The sequence below is a fragment of the Manis pentadactyla genome, chromosome 18 (genome assembly GCF_030020395.1).
Source record: "Manis pentadactyla isolate mManPen7 chromosome 18, mManPen7.hap1, whole genome shotgun sequence".
NCBI classification, from domain to species: Eukaryota; Metazoa; Chordata; class Mammalia; order Pholidota; family Manidae; genus Manis; species Manis pentadactyla.
Window position 1 is genome coordinate 13,498,815 of NC_080036.1, and position 18,524 is coordinate 13,517,338.

At 39.3% G+C, this 18,524-nt stretch overlaps 1 protein-coding gene across 1 annotated transcript in view; it reads right to left on the bottom strand.

The window, feature by feature from the left end:
- TARS3 (threonyl-tRNA synthetase 3) overlaps positions 1 to 18,524 on the bottom strand; it is a 55,602-nt gene that overhangs the window by 1,947 nt on the left and 35,131 nt on the right. The window contains exons 13-18 of the mRNA XM_036878674.2: positions 13,469 to 13,606; positions 10,565 to 10,642; positions 10,380 to 10,480; positions 3,770 to 3,874; positions 1,033 to 1,105; positions 178 to 292 (exon numbers count right to left, since the gene is read on the bottom strand). Of these exons, the coding sequence (XP_036734569.1) occupies positions 178 to 292; positions 1,033 to 1,105; positions 3,770 to 3,874; positions 10,380 to 10,480; positions 10,565 to 10,642; positions 13,469 to 13,606 (610 nt within the window). The remainder of the gene's footprint in view (positions 1 to 177; positions 293 to 1,032; positions 1,106 to 3,769; positions 3,875 to 10,379; positions 10,481 to 10,564; positions 10,643 to 13,468; positions 13,607 to 18,524) is intronic.

The window sequence follows — 18,524 nt, forward strand, 5'->3', positions numbered from 1 at the left end:
AGCAAGAAAGAAAGATTACCTTGGAACAGCTAAGCAGGAACACCAGCCTCTTCTTTGTATATAGATAGAGGTTGAACAGTCAAATTGTCATAGGCAAGGAGTTATACCATATTTTTTAGTTTTTGTGGAATTAAACTGAAAAGAGCATTTGGGAAAATATATATAAACTTAAATTACCCAAAATAAAATTATACTGAGCCAGCTGTGCATTTTGTATTTTCTTAGTTAGTGTACAACTACGATCTAAGTCAACGTCGGCCATGAATCCTTCTTCAGAAAATTCCTTGGATACCTACAAGAAAATGAAACATTTTTATCATCACATTGCGTATGGTCTGCAGCCTCCCAGAGGACCACAGGTCCCCACCTCCTGGCATTCACACCCTCGTGTGGTCTGCTCCACTCGGTGCCACTTTGGTCTGTGTGACCAGAGGCGGGCAGGAGTGACGGCAGGTGGCCCCTGACACTAGGTTAAAAGACTGCAGCTTCCGCTTCTTTCAGAGCGCTCCCTGGGGAGGGGTGGGGGGGAACCAGCTGCCACGTCCGGAGGACACTCAGGCAACCCTGGAAGCAGCCCGGGTGTGAGGAGTGGAGGCATCAACAATGGTGTGAGTGAGCCCCAAGGCCTGCGACCCCCTCAGACACCCTCAGCGCATCAGCCAGCCAACCTGCTCCCCGATTCTGACTCACTGAGCCCGAGACAACAAATGTTTGTTGTTTCAGGCTGCTAAGTTTGGGGATAATTTATTATGCAGTAATAAATAAGTATTCTTCCCTAATAGAGCCACATAGAATAGAATAACTTAAATATGGGATGTTTTAAAATACCAATTTCTCAAAAACATTAAGAAATAAAATAGTTCTGACAGAGCTACCTAGACATGCTTCAGGTGTTACTCCCAGTTACCAAAAACATGGGTTGCTCAATGTGTTAGTTACGTAGTATTTTAAGGATTGAATACATCCCAAGTCAGTAACTTTCACAGACCACATGACAAGATTATTATGTACTTTAAATATCTCTGGTTTTACCTGAAGTGCATATTTTTCACAGGTTGGCCCCACAGGGATGACCATTACTTGACGAGGAGACAGCCAAAAAGGCCTGAAAATATATATAAAATATGTACTTTCAAAATCTAATAATAATCATTTATTAAGTGATTAAATAACCAAAAGTTTATTTTTTCTTAAAATTTCACAAGACAGCAGATTCAGAAGAGTGGTGGGGTAATAAACCAAACTACAGTGAGAGCTAAAAGGCAGTGGGGTAGACAAAAGGGGAAGCTGGACTTAGGATGGGATGGGAGGGAAGAACCAACCGGGTGGCAGCTGGACGGAAGGGCTGACATCACCGTGCCACCAGCCTGGGCATTCATCCCAGAGGAAGGGAAACAACGTTCCCACAAACACCTGCACCCTAATTTCACAGTTTCCTTTATTATAGCCAAAACCTGCAAGTAACTCCGAATGTCCTTCAGTGGGTGATGCTCGCACTGACTGCATCCACACCACAGAACTCTGTCAGCAATAAAAGTGAACCAACTACTGATACTTGAAACATCTGGGATGGACCTCAAGGGAATTGCGCTGGGTGAACAAACTGATCCGAGGCTGCCAGAGGATGGTGATGGGGGTGGGACTGGGGGTGGGATCATTAAACAGAAGGAGGAATCCTTCTAACTAACAAAACTGTCCTATATCTTGACTGGTGGTGGGTACACAAATCTAAATATGTGATACAATGTTACGGAACTAAGTACACACACACACACACACACACACACACACACACACACACAAATGAGTAAATGAGTGCATATAAATTGGTGAGATCCCATTTGGATTATATCAAAGTCAATTTCCCAGTTGTGATATTGTATATCATTTTATAAGATGTTACTACTATTGGGGAAAACTGGGTAAAGGCTATACTGGACCTCTCTATTATTTCTTACAAGTACGTGGGAATGTATAACAATCTCAAAATGAAATTAAAAAGAAAAAGATGGAAAGGTGGGTAGAAGCAATGTTTGATGTGGGAAATGTTTGCCTTTTTCATCATAATGAGTTAGTTTGAAAGTGAAAGGAAATGTAATGGGGACTGTTATGTGATGGCACTTCATGAATGTATGTATTTATATATTAAGTTACAAAAGCAAAATAATACATGTGATAAAAGAAATAATACATATGATAAAACAGAAATACAGTGTATAAAATGAAAAGTAAAAGTTTGCTTTTGAGCTCTGTCTCAGCCCATTCCGAGGGGGCCACATTTTAACCAGTTCTATTTTTAGTTCCTGGGGAGATTGCCACCATAACTCTAGTAGTATCTGAGCTCTTGATTTCAGAACCACAGAGACTTTGCACTGAGTCTCTGTGGTGAAGGATGGCACATTTAGTGCACTGACACCATCTCCTGTCTCCCAGTCCATCCTGATTCCACTAGTTCTTTTTTGCTTTTTACCACTTTCCCCATAGCAGTGAAATTTCACAAGTGCCTGCTGGTTTGCAGGATTGCCATGTGCTGTATCACATGTGTCATCTGCTAGCTGGTGGCATGGCTACTAGTAAGGCTGCTTCTGAGAGCACAATAACACTACTGAATTCATAATGTCAGCTTCAGTGCGTTACTTCTTTTGGTAAAATATTACTACTGTGGGCAGAAGCACTGCTGTGTTCCTGACAGTGACTAAGGCTCAGTAAGTATCTATATGCTGCTGCAACATGCTATATACTTACATGCTGCTGGCAGAGGCATGGCAGTAAAGAAGAGCAAGACAAAACCCAGGGTGCCATCTTTTCTAGTGGGTATAAGAGGTTGGCCCTTGTATGATGAAAAGGGCCCAATGCCATCAACCTGCCCTGGCTGTTCTCCTGGGTCATGGTTCCATATGAAGGATCAGGACCCATGACTACCGATGGCAGATGGAGTCTTCAGAAAGGAACAGCCAGATGGAACTTGGTGAGGTCCATTTTGTGGAGCCCATGCATGACCCCTAGTGGCCACTTCGTCCATGACCCACTGAGCAGCCACTAGCGGAAGGAAGCAGCACCTTCGCGGCCCATTCTGAGCGCTCATCCACATTCTTCTCTCTCAAATCTACTTGTCATCTATTTCCCATCGAATTACCTCTAAGTCTCTGACCTTGTGGCCAAAGCAGTAACCAGGGCCTATGGATCAGTGTAACTCCATATCTTTGGCCATTGTTTCCTTCCAGGCAAAAGAACTAGAGAGGCACCACTCAAAATCCTGCACTCGAGGGCCTTTCCCGTCCCACTTCATCGCTGAGTGTGCTGGGCTCTGCAGCTGTCCTCTTTAGCTTCGTGCCAGCACATCGCTCAGAGCCATTTGTGAGCCAGGTTTACATGTTTTTCTCCTGCATCAATGGTTGTAGGGCACCCCAATGGGGTAAACGGCATGGGCTGAAGGGGAGATGGCAGTACAAGAAGTGGTACCCTGGGAGTGTGGGCCAAATATTTGCCAGACAGCAACTAGATCTTTGAAGGGCTTGAAACAGGTGAAAAGATAACTAATTCTGCTGAGTCCTCAAAAGGCAAATGACACAGTTTTGTGCCACTCTGCCTTTGTTTTCTGTTTTTGTTTTTCTGATCTCACAGATGCAACAAGAATTGATTATTTGCTGTTTGGATACTTAATAATTATAAGGCAGGAGACACCAATTATTTTAATACCAATTTTATCTTGTTAGACATGATTTTTAAGAATTATAGACATATATCTTTTCTTTTCCACATCACTTACCATTTTCCCCGGTAGTTCTCCGAGAGAATGGCTATTATTCTTTCCATCGATCCTAAAACGGCTTGGTGTATGATCACAGGGCTCTTCTTATCATCCCCATCCTTACTAAAAAATGAAAATTATACATTTACATATTTTCTTGATATTCAGTAGTGACTTTATCTTCCTACCTTATATGTAAAAGTTATTTTCCCAAACTAGGTAAAATGAGGGTTTCTTATAAATTACTTTTAAGCATATAATTAATGAACACTTTACTAGAAATAAAGGTTTTTTCTTTAAATTATTATATCTTTTACAAACTAAAGGGAAATCAAACACATTATCTCAGAAGAAGCAAGGTATATTAGATCACTATCTCTATTAAAAGTCTACTGATTATTCTAAAATACTGGCTTAGATCATGTTTACTAATATTGAAAGGCAATTTACTTTACTTTGAACTATGCCTCACTTCACCAGTTCTTTATTGAACAGCTGTCAAAGAAACTGAAAAAATAAAGAAAATGGATTTCTGTATCTAAATTCTCATTTTCTCACAAACACTAAAGGATGAATTGTTTCCTGAGTTATAGATAGAAATGAAATTTTTAAAAATTTTGCCCTGCTAGAATTAGTTCGGCTGAATATCATTTTACATCTTCAATGATTATTTTTATTTCTTTTTCTTTAATTGCCAACTGTGCTCTTTGTCCACTGTCTAGTGGGAAATTGGGGGGGGGGGAGTAATTAGTTTGTAAACATACATGTGAAATGTATCATGTGTATTATAAACAAGTACATGAAAGCATGTTAAGGAAATTAACTCCTCTCCTAATATGGAAAATATAAAATATTTTTTCCAGGTTTATTTACTTTTCATTTGCCTATTTTGGTACCATCCTTCCTATCATACATTCTTAATTTTTGAGAAGTCAAAGCATTTTTTCTTTATGAATTTTACCATTCATGTTATATAAAGACAGAACTTTCTCTTCCCAATATAGATTCACCTATATTTTATCCTACTTTGATGGATTTTTTAAAAATAGTATCCAGCTATAATTAACTCTTGTATATAGTATGAAATACAAAATTTCACACATCCCCCCCAAATGAACAGCCAATAGTCCCAATGTCATTTACTGACCACAGCCCCGCCCAGATTTGAAATGTCTCATTTCTCATGAACTATGTTCTCACCTAAGTCTGTATCTGGGCTGTACTGCTTCACTCAAAAATTGCACTATTTTTTTTATTTAAAAATTTTATTATAATATGTATCATTTGTAGTGAAGACTGCTGAGAATGTTTATGTCTACTTAAAGAATACTTTTAAAAATTGTGTCAAGAAATATGACCATTACCTTAAAAACCTCTCAGGTACCCCTTCCCAATCATATCCCCCTTCTTCCCATCAGTGCTTCTCCCTGGGGTTTCCCTACCACTCCGTTTCAAGAAACCTGAGCGTCAAGGTCCTGCACGCGGAGCTGTGTAACGCGGGGGTGGGACCGGCACGGGTGAGGGAGGATCCCCAGAGAGGAGGCACCGAACAGGGTCCTGGACTCCGTTCAGCTTCCCTGAGAGTTCGCAGGCGCCCCTTCCAGGGCAGTGAGCATGAGTCCAGGGGAACGCGGGCTCAGCGTGCCCGCAGCACCTGGCGGCACCCTGGTGCGGACCAGGTTCAGGTCGTCCCACGGTAGAGCGGCCGGAACGTGGCTGTCGGTATTTCCGCACCTAAGGTCATCAGCAGCCTCTAACTCTGACGAGCCAAAGCAGAGGGCTTTGGGGGCTTCTCACAGTGTTTTGACTACAGATTTAGGTGAGCAGGTTTGGATATCTCTTCCATGAGCCTTATTCATTTTATTTTATGACTGTCTTGTTTTCTCAAAACAAAAGACTGCTTTGTTTGCTGATCTTTGTTCTTTTATTTTAAAACTTATTAGAGAACATTGAAAACATATACAAAAGTAGAAAGAACAGTGTAATAAACTCTCACGTAATCGTCTCTCAGCTTGACCAAACGCCAACTCACAGCCCGTCCTGTTTGATCCAAATGAGTCCCATCCCTAACTATATCTGCTGGCCCCACTGTAAACCTTGTTTTTCAAAATGTTGCTGATCTTTCCTGAAGTCCACTGGTCAGATTCCCTTTACAGATCTGAAACCTTCATGACATGCACCTTACACCTAATGACTCCCTTCTCCCCTTGGGAAAAAGATGTTAAAAACAAGTATGACTGTTAATTGTAATGAAGTAAGTCACCTCAAGATGTGTGCATATTTTTCTTAGATAAATTTCACATTATTGCCACAAATATAATATGCAATGCTTACAAAGTTCTTAGGAGAATTTTTTATCTATAAATTATACCAGCTAGCTACTACTAAGATACACACATACAAAGCAAATAAACAAGTAAAAACAGAGAAATCCACTCATGAAACCAACCTCAGTGAATTACAACCGGATATGTCATTGCCAGTCATTTCTGCAAGAGGCATTATAGACTGACTGCAGGCCAAATCATCTCTCTAGATCCCACAGAAAGCCCTGGGGTGGGTGGGATAAGTGGTTGAGTCCAGTCCTGCTCAGATATGTGAGGAAATAATTCATGCTATAAAATAAACTAAAAACAGCATGGTTTTCATGAATGTTACACAATGTTGTTTTGTGTAGGGAATTACAGACAAGCAGGATGATCCTTTCAGAGGCCCCCGGGCACCAGAAATTTCTGCCCCACCATTTATTTTAAAGGAATTATAATCAGAAGGGCAAATAGTGGCATAAACTATGCGTACACACCTACACTTTCAGATGAACATTAGAATTAACGTCAAAGTCCCTCAAAATAAACCTGTGGATTTAGTTGGCATTACATTAGATTTATAAACAAATTTGAAGAGTATATCTTCCCGACATTGTTTCTTCCCTTTCTAAGAGTGTGGTATGAATCTCATCTAAACAAATGAAGATATTTTTTTGGCCTTTGATTATGTTACAATGTACAACATTTCATATAAATATTCCATATTATTAGTTTTCTTGCTAAGTTTATTCGCAGATCTGTTACTTTTTTTATGTTGTTGCTTCTCAAATTATTTTTTTCCATTGCACTTCCTAGCAGGTTATTGCTAATATATATGAGAGCAAACTGATTTTTGTATTTTGCCCTTATTGCTAGCTACCTTACTTAACTTTATTATCAGTTTCAATTTTTCTCCATTTGATTCTACTGGATTTCTAGACATCTTAGCATCCTTAGATAATGATAATTTTATCTTTATTTAAAATATTTGTACTTCCAGAACAATTTTGAGTAACAGTACAAATAGTAGACATAATCACCTTCTTCCCAACTAAATTGAGAAATTGTTTTCTAATAAACGTTCTTTACCATAATAAGGAAATTTCTGTTCATCTCACAAGAATGAATGTTAACTTTTATCCGATGCCTTTCAGCATTGTTGAATGTAATTGATAATAATAATAATACATTTCTTAATGCTGAACCATCCCTGCCTTCTCAGGGAACAAACCTGACTTGGTCAAGGTGATGACCCTGATGCTCCTCTCCCCTTCTCCCCTCACACCTCAGCCAGGAACAAATTACACGAACTCATAATTTAAAAGCTTCCCAAAGAAAACCTTCGGCACTAGATGGTTTCAATGGCAAATTCTACCAAACTTGCGAAAAATAAGTAACACCAATTCTATGCAGTGTCTTCCAGAAAATAGAAGATGGACTACTTCCCGACTCACGTTATCAGGTAAGCCGTACCCAGATACCAGAACCAGTCAATGACCAACAGCACAAGAAAAGAAAACCACACACCAATATTCCACATGAACATACATGCAGAACTTCTCAACAAACTGTTAGGAGATCAAATCCAGTAATATATATAAACAATGATACACTGTGATCAAGTGGGATTTATTCTAACATGCAAGGCTGGTTCAGCATTTTAAAATGAAGGTAATTCACCATATGAGCAGGCTGAAGAAGAAAAGTCACAGGACACAGAAAAAAAATCTGACAAAATTCAACACCCATTTATGATAAAAGCTTAAAAAAAAAAGAATAGAGGGGAACTTCCTAAACTTGATAAAGAACACCTACAAAAAAATACAGTTAACATTGTACTAAAGGTGAAACACCATATGCTTTACTCCTAAGATTAGGAACAAGGTAAGCATGCCAACTCTCATCACTCTTATCAACACAGCACTGGAAGTTCTACTAGGGCTGTAAGGCAAGAAAAGGCGATGAAAGGCACACAGATTAGAAAGGAAGGCTTAAGCTATCCCTGCTTGCAGATGGCATGATCACCTACATAGAAAATTCCAAGAACTCTTAAAAAAAAAGCCCAAACTCCTAGAGCGAAAAAGAAAGTTTAGCAGAATCTCAGGATACAAGATTAACATACAAAAATCAGTTGTATTTATTTCCCAATACTAGTAGTGAAATATATGGATGGCAAAATTAAGAATATGATACCACTTACAACTGCTCCCCCAATAAAGGACGCAGGTATAAATCTAACAAGACATGCATGGACTTCTATGATGAAGTCTGTAAAAACTAATGAAAGAAATCAAAGTTGTTCATGGGTTGGAAAAATGCAATATAGTTCAGAAGTCTATTCTACCCAAACTGATCTTTAGATTGAATGCCATTCCTATCCAAATTCTCATGAAGAATTTTTGCAGCTCTGTTAAAAGCAAAATAATTAGAATAGCTAAAAGAACTCTGGAAAGAATAAAGGATTCACATTATCTAATTCCAAGATTTATTATAAAGCTACAGTAACCAAATCAGTATGGTATTAGCCAAGGATAATCAATGGATCAGTAGAACAGAATTGGAAGTCTAGAAATAGACCCACACAAATTTAGCCAATTGATTTTTGACAAAGGCCCAAAGCCAATCAGTGGAATAAGATCTTAAAACAAATGATGCTAGAACAATTAGACTTCCAGATGCAAACAATGAACTCTGACCTAAACATCACATTAAAAAAAAAAAATTAACTCAAAATGGATTTTAGATCTGAATAAAACTTAATGCTAGAAAACTTTAAAGATAAAGCATACGGGGAAGTCTTCATGATTTGTACTTAAGCAAAGAGTTTACAGACATGATGTCAAAAGCATAATCCATAAAAGAAAAAAACTATAAATTAGACCACACTGAAATGAACAACTCAAGATTAAAGTTAAGACACCGTAAAAAATGAAAAAAGCTTCAGATTAGGAGAAAATATTTACAAATCACATATCCATTAAAGGGCTTGAATATATGAAGAACTCTCAAAACTCAACAGTAAGAAAACAAACAACCAAGTTTTAAAAATGGGCAAGACTTGAACAAACACTTAAACAAGGAGGATATATGAATGGCAAATAAGTACATTAAAAGATATTAACATCATTAACCACCAAAGGAATACAAAATCACACCACACGGAAATACTACTACACACCTATTAGAATGGCTTAACAAAAAGAAAAGGAAAGAGAATCCTAAGAATACTAAGTGTCAACAAGAACACAGAACACTTAGAATTCTTACACATTGCTCATAAGAATATAAAATGATACAGTCACTCTGAAAAACAGTTTGGCAGTTCCTTGCAAGTTCAACATACACTTACCATATGATCCATACCTAGGTATATACCCTAGAGTAATGAAGTTACATTCACACCAAAAAAACCTACACACTAAAGCTTATAGCAGTTCTATTCATAATCACCAAAAACTGAAAAAGACCCAAATGTCCTTAAATGAATGATTGGAAAACATATTGCAGTGCATCCATACACCAGCACACTCAGCAATAAGAAGGAATCAATTACTGGTATGTGTAAAACAAGGATGAATCTCCAAGACATGATGCTGAGTGAAGAAAAGCCAGTCCCAAAGGCTATTATATACCATATGATTCCATATATATGACATTCTGGGAAAGGCAAAACTATAGTAACAGAGAACTTATTAGTGGTTGCCAGTGGCTGGGGTGGGGAGAGAGGAGGAGAAAGACTATAAAGAGCAGCACAGGGGTTTACTGGAATGATGGAATTGGAATTGTACAGGTGGTCACACCACTCCACATAGTGTTAAGACTCAAAGAACTGTACATGCATATACAGACAACTTCATTGTAGGCTAAGAAATTTTTTTAGAAAGTTGGACTGTACACACACATACACAGTCAACTTTACTGTAAGGTAAGTAATTTTTTAGAAAGTTGTTGGTATGCAAGGTTAAAATCGCCTTTTTCTCTCTGCTTTCCCTGGCAAATACCTCAGCCTCAAGACACAGACCCGAGGCCAGCTCTTTATGAAGTCTTCCTCGTCTGTCTCAGGAGGAGTTAGCAGCTTGAATCGTTTTTCATGGTACTTTGTTCATATCTCTAATCTTATGCATACTTATGTTCCCTCCCCTACTAGACCATATCCTTAGAAAATCCAAGTTGATCTCCGACTAGATTACAAGAAGGTAAACGTATTGAGCATATTGCACACATACTACTAGACATTTACTGATTTTTTTGTATGGCTAATGCTCAAATGACAAATAATGAGCATATGAGCACTCTACGGTTTATCATTTTCAATTACTCACCTAACATATGTAAGATTAAATCTAATAGGCAGTTGGAAGTCCAGCTGAATTGTAGCACATTGATGGTACCTGCCAATAGCATCCTTGACTTTTATATCAATCTGTAAATTAAATGATGTTTGCTTAGAGACAGTTTTTATTTTTCCTTTATATTTTACTCTTTTTGAAGCATATGGTCTACTTACTTTAGGGCCATAAAATGCTCCATCTCCTGGGTTCACCTTCCATGGTTCTCCAAATTCTATCAAGCTATTCTGCAGTTGCTATTTTTTTTTAAAAAGAAGAAAACATTGAAAACATCTACTTCATTGTACATTTTATCTTTTTATCACATAGCTCAAAACGTAAGTTACCACAAATCTTAATTATATTCTACTTTAGTTAAACATATATTTATTGAGCATCTTACACATTCAATAAACTCCTGAGCAGGGACTACATAAAGATGATTAAGATGGTACTTGCTTTCAAGGAACATACAGATTTTAATTGGAAAAATAAACAGGTAATGTACTAAATTGTTCCAGTGAATTCCAAGTTAGCATTTAGGAAGGAATGCCTGGCCCTCCTGCCAGTGTGGGCCTCCCCCGCTCTATGCACTTCTCAGCCCCTTGCAGGTGAGACCTCCACACATTAAGTCATGAAAGCTTTGATATTGCTCTCTTACTCACTCTGTGTTTAGGTGGGTAAGAAGACCAAGGGCAAGACATGGCACCTCTCGGTTGCTCCTCTGTACATGTAGCCGCAGTGGGGGGTAGGGCATCCGTTATGATTTACAGAGCTGTGGGAGCAGGAGGCCCACTTTGGTCTTCAGCCTGACCCACATAAATTCCTCCAGTTAGCTTGCAGTGAAGATGCCCAGCCCTGGAGGTGGTTCGGTATGCATGGAAGTATTAATAAGAGGACTGAGTCTTCTGGCTATTCCGTGAATGCAGCTTCTTTAGGGAGCCCATGGCATTCCTACGACCCTGGCCAGAATATCGCGAAAGCCCCATCCAAACTCCTGTCATCGCCCCATTACACTGGTGCCCGTGAGGGCGGCTGACACGTGGGAGTAAAGTGCCTGACGGGGAAGCCAAAGCAGTGGCGGTGTGGGGCCAAAGCGAGGGTCACCAGGAGGGCCGGCTCCAGGGTCCTGGCAGGCTCTTCCAGAATCTGTCAGTGAGGCAGGCCCCAGTGTTGGCTGAGGTCCTGGGAGCTCCCGTCAAGGGCCTGATCGTACTGAAGCAGCTTGTCTTCTACTGAGAATCAGAGAAGCTGCTGCCATGCGCACTTCACAGGCGGGGAGGCCACCCTCTCCCTTCCTGTTCCTGAAAGCAGACGCGGCCTGGAATGGGTTCCCAGGGAAAATGAGGCCCTGCTACAGAAGGCGACTAAGTGTTTGTTTTCAAAAGAAAAGGGCATTTTCTTCAGGCCACAGATTTCTTAATGAAACTTAACACAAAGAAGGACTCCCATTGTTCAAACCTGGGATATTTTTTCTGCTGACATTTTGGTCATTTGGACAAACGCTCATCTGACGTTCCCTGTGCATCCCTCTAGCGACCTCTGCTGGGCTCCATAACTAGACATCATCTGAGCTGGGGAATAACGTAAAGGCAACTTGAGGACCCAGGGAACAGTGTGGCCTTCGAGTCGACCTAATCAGTATCTCCTTCAAACACATGCAGAGACTTATGAAGACAAAAAATAATCCAACGTTCCTCTCACTGATTCCCAGATCGGTAGCTACCACGGGAGACATTCCCCCTAAGTGGAAGTAGGCCCATCTCCTAAGGGAACAAGCACATCAGCTAAAAGAAAGCAAAATATGTGGGTCTTTCCAGCCTGTTCTCCCCATGCCAGGCCCACACCTGGTCCACCCACTTGCTAGTTCCCCACCCTCCACTCTGCTCCACATGAACACAGTGACAACGACAATGATAGTATTAGTAAGAATAATACCAACATTGGACATTTAGGGGCACTCCTGTGTGTTTGGCGCAGTGCCAAATGCTGCATATAAACTGTTTTTTTTAAGCTCATCATAACCTTAGGAAGTAGGTGTTACCACTATTACCATCATCATCATCCTCGTCATCACCACCATTTCACAGACCCTGATGCTTAGAGACCATCTGCAATTGGCTCACAGAGCTAACCTCTGAAACTGGGCAGAGACGGCTCCAGAGCCGGGCTCTCTGCCTCCCCTCTTCCTGCTTCCCTGTGGCTGGGCGGCTACATCGAGGCCGCTCCTGGGGCACGCTGTCTGATTTGGTTTTCTTCCTCCATGCAGCAGACATAGAAGGAGAATTTAGGACGGGCATGGGGCAAAAGGAGAAGGCCCTATTTAGGCCTCAAGCCTAAACTGCTTCTACCAAGTCTCTGCCTGGCCTCGCTACCTAAAGTAACACTAATCGTTCTGTTGTGAGTAGTGTTTCTCTGCCTCTTCCTCCTTGTGATTTGTGTGATCAGCATAGTATCCGTGAATATGAAGGGAGACCAACAGGCAGGTCAGGGCCCAGGCATTCCTGGGATGTCTGGACACAACACCATCTTCATTTCTAATAAAAACTGACACAGAAGATGCACTATATCCTTTGCATGTTTAGTGCGGGAAAAAACCCCCACTATGGTGAGCTCCTTAATTTTGGTTTTCCAAAGCTGAGAGGTGACCTGTAAGTCTCTGGGTGCCTCCAGACGGAGGGTGGGCACTGGAGGCTGTGACTGGAGGGGACTCGAGCATCAGGCAGTTGCATCTCCATCCATGAGTCGCACTAAAATGGCTCAACAGGCAACAGTTTAAAATACACCACGCACACCATGAGGGCCTGCAAACCAGAGGATTTCTTTAAAAACTTAGGAAATTAGTAATTAGCAACCAGCACTGAAAAGAATATATATGAAACCTGACATAAATTTAAAGTGTGAAACAAATGTAAGGTATTGTTATTATCCTTTTTACAAAGAAAGCTGGACAACTACACTCTACAATCTGTATGTTTACCCATAACTTGCAATTTAAAAATTTCTCATGTGAAGTAAATGTAGTCACTTGGGGGTGCTCCGTATTCACAAAACCGAAAGACAAGCACGGGGTTTCTGCGTACCTTTTCAGCGGCGTCCCATATCTCAATCTCCCCTAGGAAGTTTTCAGGCCTGGTTGACAAATTTAATTTAAAGGAGAGGCCAAACGTGGAGTAAACAGATTGCAGAAACTGCAAACACCCCTTTATTTCTTCTTCAATCTGAAATTTGAGTAAACGAAATATTCTAAACAGAACACCAAATTAAATCCATTTATGACATTAAAGAAAACACCTCTTCATGACAGATAGAAATAAAGCACATTTTACTTCAGAGTACAGTTGAGTTGATGACACTGTTTAAGTTGCCCATCCATTCCTTACTCCAATGTCCAAGGAATGCCCAGCATGTGCCAGGTGTGTGTGGGCCACCAGCAGCCCCCAGTCCAGCACAGGGGGTGGACAAACAGCAGGCAATGGTGCCTCACTGTGACAGCACCACACACAGGGAGAAGGGCACTGTCCAGAGGAAGTGAGTGCCAAGCTGCGGCAAGAGGGTTATGAGGCTTCTCCATAGAGAGGTAGGCAGGAGCTCTCGGAGCAGAGGAAAATGAATGAAAGCCCAGAGGACAGAGGAGCAGGCTGGGCCAGAGGCCCCCAGGAGGTGCTCTGGGACTGAGCTGATACGACAGGGAGGAGGGGCACAGGAGGGAGGGGCCAGAGAAAACTGAGTCTTTAAAGTCGGTATAATGTCTATACTTTTTAGACTGAGAGCAATGGAAAATCAATGAAAAGTTTTTTGAGCAGGAGACTAACACGATCCGTCTTGTTCTCTTTAAGCATGGGAAAATGATCGGCAAGATTAGAAGAGGGGCTGTGAGGGAGCTGGTGGGGTCCTTCAAGAGTGAGATGACAGTGGCTTAAGCCAGAGAGAAGCAGCTGGAATGCAGGGAATTTGATACGCTTGCAGGCTATTCACCTTTTTGTTCATTAACAAGTAGTAATTGTCCATGTGCTGGTTGTTGGGAATTCAGGAATGAATGAAATTATTCAGGAATTAATAATACACCTTGGGAGAGTGATGCATACAGCTGTGATGACCTGCACATGAGGGGTAAAGTGCAAAGGACACCTGGGCTCCTGGCCTGGACAGTGGAGAGGATGGTGGTGCATCCTCTGGAAGGTGAACTGGGAAGGCAGAGGCAGTGGTGTGGGAGGCTGAAGAGGGGGCTGATTTGGGAGAGAGAAAATGTGAGGATACTTGTGATGGCCAAGCAGACACGTCCACCAGGACTGAGGCTTGGAGGGGACTGATAACCTGCAGGTAAGACCCGCAGCTGAGCCCCAAAGGTAACTAAAGCCCCAGAGCACACAGAGTAAGAAGGCTAGAGTAGGGGCTCTAAGGGCCCTCTGTTCCTAGTTTTCTGCGTGTTTTTGTCATAAAGGAGTACTGAATTTTATCAAATTCTTTTTTTGTATCAAGTGGTAGGGTAATATGATTTTTCATCTTTAGCCTGTTCATAAGGCGGATTACATTGATTTTAAAATACTGAATCAGTCGTGTATCCCTGAAGGTTAAACTCCAATTGCAATTGATGTATAATTATTTTTATATTTGTTGAATTCTACTTGCTAATACTCTGTTGAGGATTTTTGCATTTATATTCATATGGAATTTCAATCTGTAGTTTTCTCTGTCTGCTTTTCACACTGGGTAATACTAGCTTCAGTCAACCAACTAGGAAGTACTCCATCCTCTTCTATTTCAGAATAGACTGTACAGAATTGGTACTAATTCTTCTTTAAATGTTCAGTAGAATTCTTCAGATAAACAATCAGAGCCTGGAGATTTCTTCTGGGGCAGTTTTTAAATTGCAAATCCAATTTCCTTTCCCAGTGACAGGGCTTTTCGAATAATCTATTTCCTATCAGGTGATTTAGGGCGGCTGTGCTTTTCAATGAATTAGTCCATTTCAACTAGGTTGTCAAATTAATGTATGAAGAGTTGTTTATTATATTCCCTTATGCTTTTGATGTCTTCAGGATCTGTGGTGAAACCTTGGTAATCTGTGTCTTCTCGAGTTTTCTCTTTGTCTTGATAGAAGTTTATAAATTTTGTTAATCTTTTCAAAGAACCAGTTTTTTGCCTTATTTTTTTCCACTGTTTTTCTATTTTCAATTTCACTGATTGCTGCTCTTATCTTTATTGCCTCCTTCCTTCTTACTGTTTTGGATTTATTTTGCCATTTTTTCTTGGTCTTGAGGTGGGAGCCCAGATTATTGATTCGAGACTTTTCCTGTTCTATCATATATGCATTTAACACTACATATTTACTTGTTAGCAATGCATTTGCCATGTCCCATAAATTTTGATGTGTTGCATTTACATTTTCATTCTGGTCAATGTGTACCTTTAAATTTTCCCTGAGATTTCCTCTTGGACCCATGGATTATTTAGAAGTATGTTTTTCAGTTTCCAAGTATTTGGATATTTCCTTGTTGTATTTCTATTATTGATTTCTAGTTTAATTCTACTGTGGACAGAAAAATATTATGTATGATTTTTAAAAGTTTTTAATTTTTTCAGTTGGTTTTATGGCCCAGGATATGGTCAGTGTGGTATAATGTCTTGTGGGCACTTAAATAGACTATACAGGCATCCTTTATTCTATTGGGCTTTGCTTTATTACACTTCACAGACACTGTGTTTTTCACAAATTGAAGGTTTGTAGCAATTCTGCATCAAACAAGTCTATTGGGCCATATTTCCAAAAGCATTTGCTTACATGTCTCCATGTCCCATTTTGGTGATTCTCCCGATATTTCATATTTTTTGTTATATTTGTTATGGTGTCTGTGATAAGTGATTATGACTTGCTGAAAGCTCAAGTGATGATTAGCATTTTCAACAATAGTTTTTTTAATTAAGGTATTTTTAAACGTATTTTTTTATACATAATACTCTTACACACTTAATAGGCTACAGCATAGTGTAAACATAACTTTTAGGTGCACTGAGATACCAGAAAATTCCTCTGACTTGTGTTATTACAATATGTGCTTTACTGTGGCACTGAACCCACACTATTTCCAAGGTCTGCCTGTATGTTCTGCTGTTGTTGGGTGGAGTGTTTTATAAATGGAAATGAGATACTGTTGGTTGATTATGTTCTGTATCCTTGCTGATTTTCTGGCTACTCATGTCAGTTTTGGAGAGGGATATTGAAGTATCCACTCTGATTGTGTATCTGTCTACTTCTCCTTTCAGTCCTATCAGTTTTTGCTTATATTTGCAGCTCTGTTGTATGGTCTTTCCACACTTAGGATTGCTGTGTCTTTGTGGCATTATGTAATATCCTCTCCATCTTTGGTAATTTTCTCTAAGGTCTCCTTTATCTGATATTATTATAGCTGCTCTCACTTTCTTTTGCATACATTTGCTTAATAGATCTTTTCAATCCTTTTCTCTTCAACCTGTCTATAATGTTATATCCAAAGTGTTTTTTTTGGAGACCACCCATAGCTGGGGACATGTTTTTAAATCACTCTGCCAATCTCTATCTTATAATTGGTTTATTTCAACCTACACTTAACATAACATGTTAGAACTTAGGTTTGCCCTGTTTTTGTTGGTACTGTTCCTTTCCTGTATTCTCTTGTTATGCATTTGTTTTTTTTTCTTTCCTAAAAAAATTTAGTATTTTTTACAATTCCATCTTGATTATCTGTTTTTTAAGTATATATCTGTGTATAGTTTTTTTAGTGGATTGCTTTTTTAAATTTAAGTACAGCTGATACATAATATTATACTGGTTTCAAGTATACACCACAGCAATTCTCTAGGTATTACACAATATATCACAGTCTACTGATGACATCATTTTACCAGTTCAGGTGTAGAAACCTTACCTCCCTTTACTCTCCTCCACTTACAGTTTTCTTAAATATTTTCTCTACATAAGCTTAGAACCATATCATACAGTGTTACAAATTTTGCTTCAACCATTAAACATTATTCAGAAAACTCAAAGGAAAAGGAAAATACATTTACCTATGTTTTACTTTTACAATTGTTCTTTCTTTCTTCCTAATGTTCCAAGACTCATTTTATCATTTCCTTTCTGTTTAGAGAACTCCCTATAGCCATTGATACTAAAATAAGTCTAATGTCTTGATTTTCCTTAATTTCTGAAGGATATTTTTCTGGATGTAGAATTCTGGGTTGATGGTTAGTTCTTTCAGCATTTGAAAAATGTTTTGCCACTTTCCTTTGGCCTCCATGGTTTTTGATGAAAAAGCTGCTGTTGTTCAAAACTTTTTTTTCTAAAAGAAAAGGCATGATTTTTTTCTCATTGTTTTCAGAACTTTTTCTTTGTCTTTAGTTTTTACAAGTTTGTCTATGCTGTGTGTTGATGTGGATTTCTTTGGGTTTATCCTATTTGGGATGTTTTTTCAGCTTCTTGACACTGTAGGCTTATGTCTTTTGCCAAATTTGGTGAATTTTCAGCCATTATGTCTTTGAGTACTTTTGCACCTCCACCCTTATTCTCTTTCTTCAAAACCCCAGTGACATGAATATTAGATATTTTGTTACAGTCCCACTGATCTACAAAGTTCTGTTCATTTTTCTTTTAGTCTCTTTTCTCTTTGTTGGCCAAACTGGATCATTTCAAGTTCCAGTTGGTCAACACATTTCAAGTGTTTCCTTTCCATTTCATTTGACATATATTTTATAATTTCCTTTTTGACTTCTTTGATCCATGGGTTATTTAGAAGTGTGTTCTTTACTTTTCAAATACTTGGTGATTTCCCAGATAGCATTTAGTTATTGATTTCTACTTTAATTACATTGTAGCCAGAGAACATATTTTGTATGAACTGAATCCTTTAAATTTAATGAGAATTGTCTAGTGGCCCAGTATATGGTCTACCTTAGTAAATGTTCTGCGTGCACTTTGAAAGAATGTGTACCTGCTCTTATTGGCTGAGGGGTTCTATGGATTTCAATTAGGCCAAATCATTTGATAGTGGCCCTTTGCATGACAATTTTCATTTGAATTAACATGAAAACCTGAAAAGTAAACTCTAACTTCTAGGCAATATTGAAAAACAAAAACATCCAAAATTCTATCAAATTCCT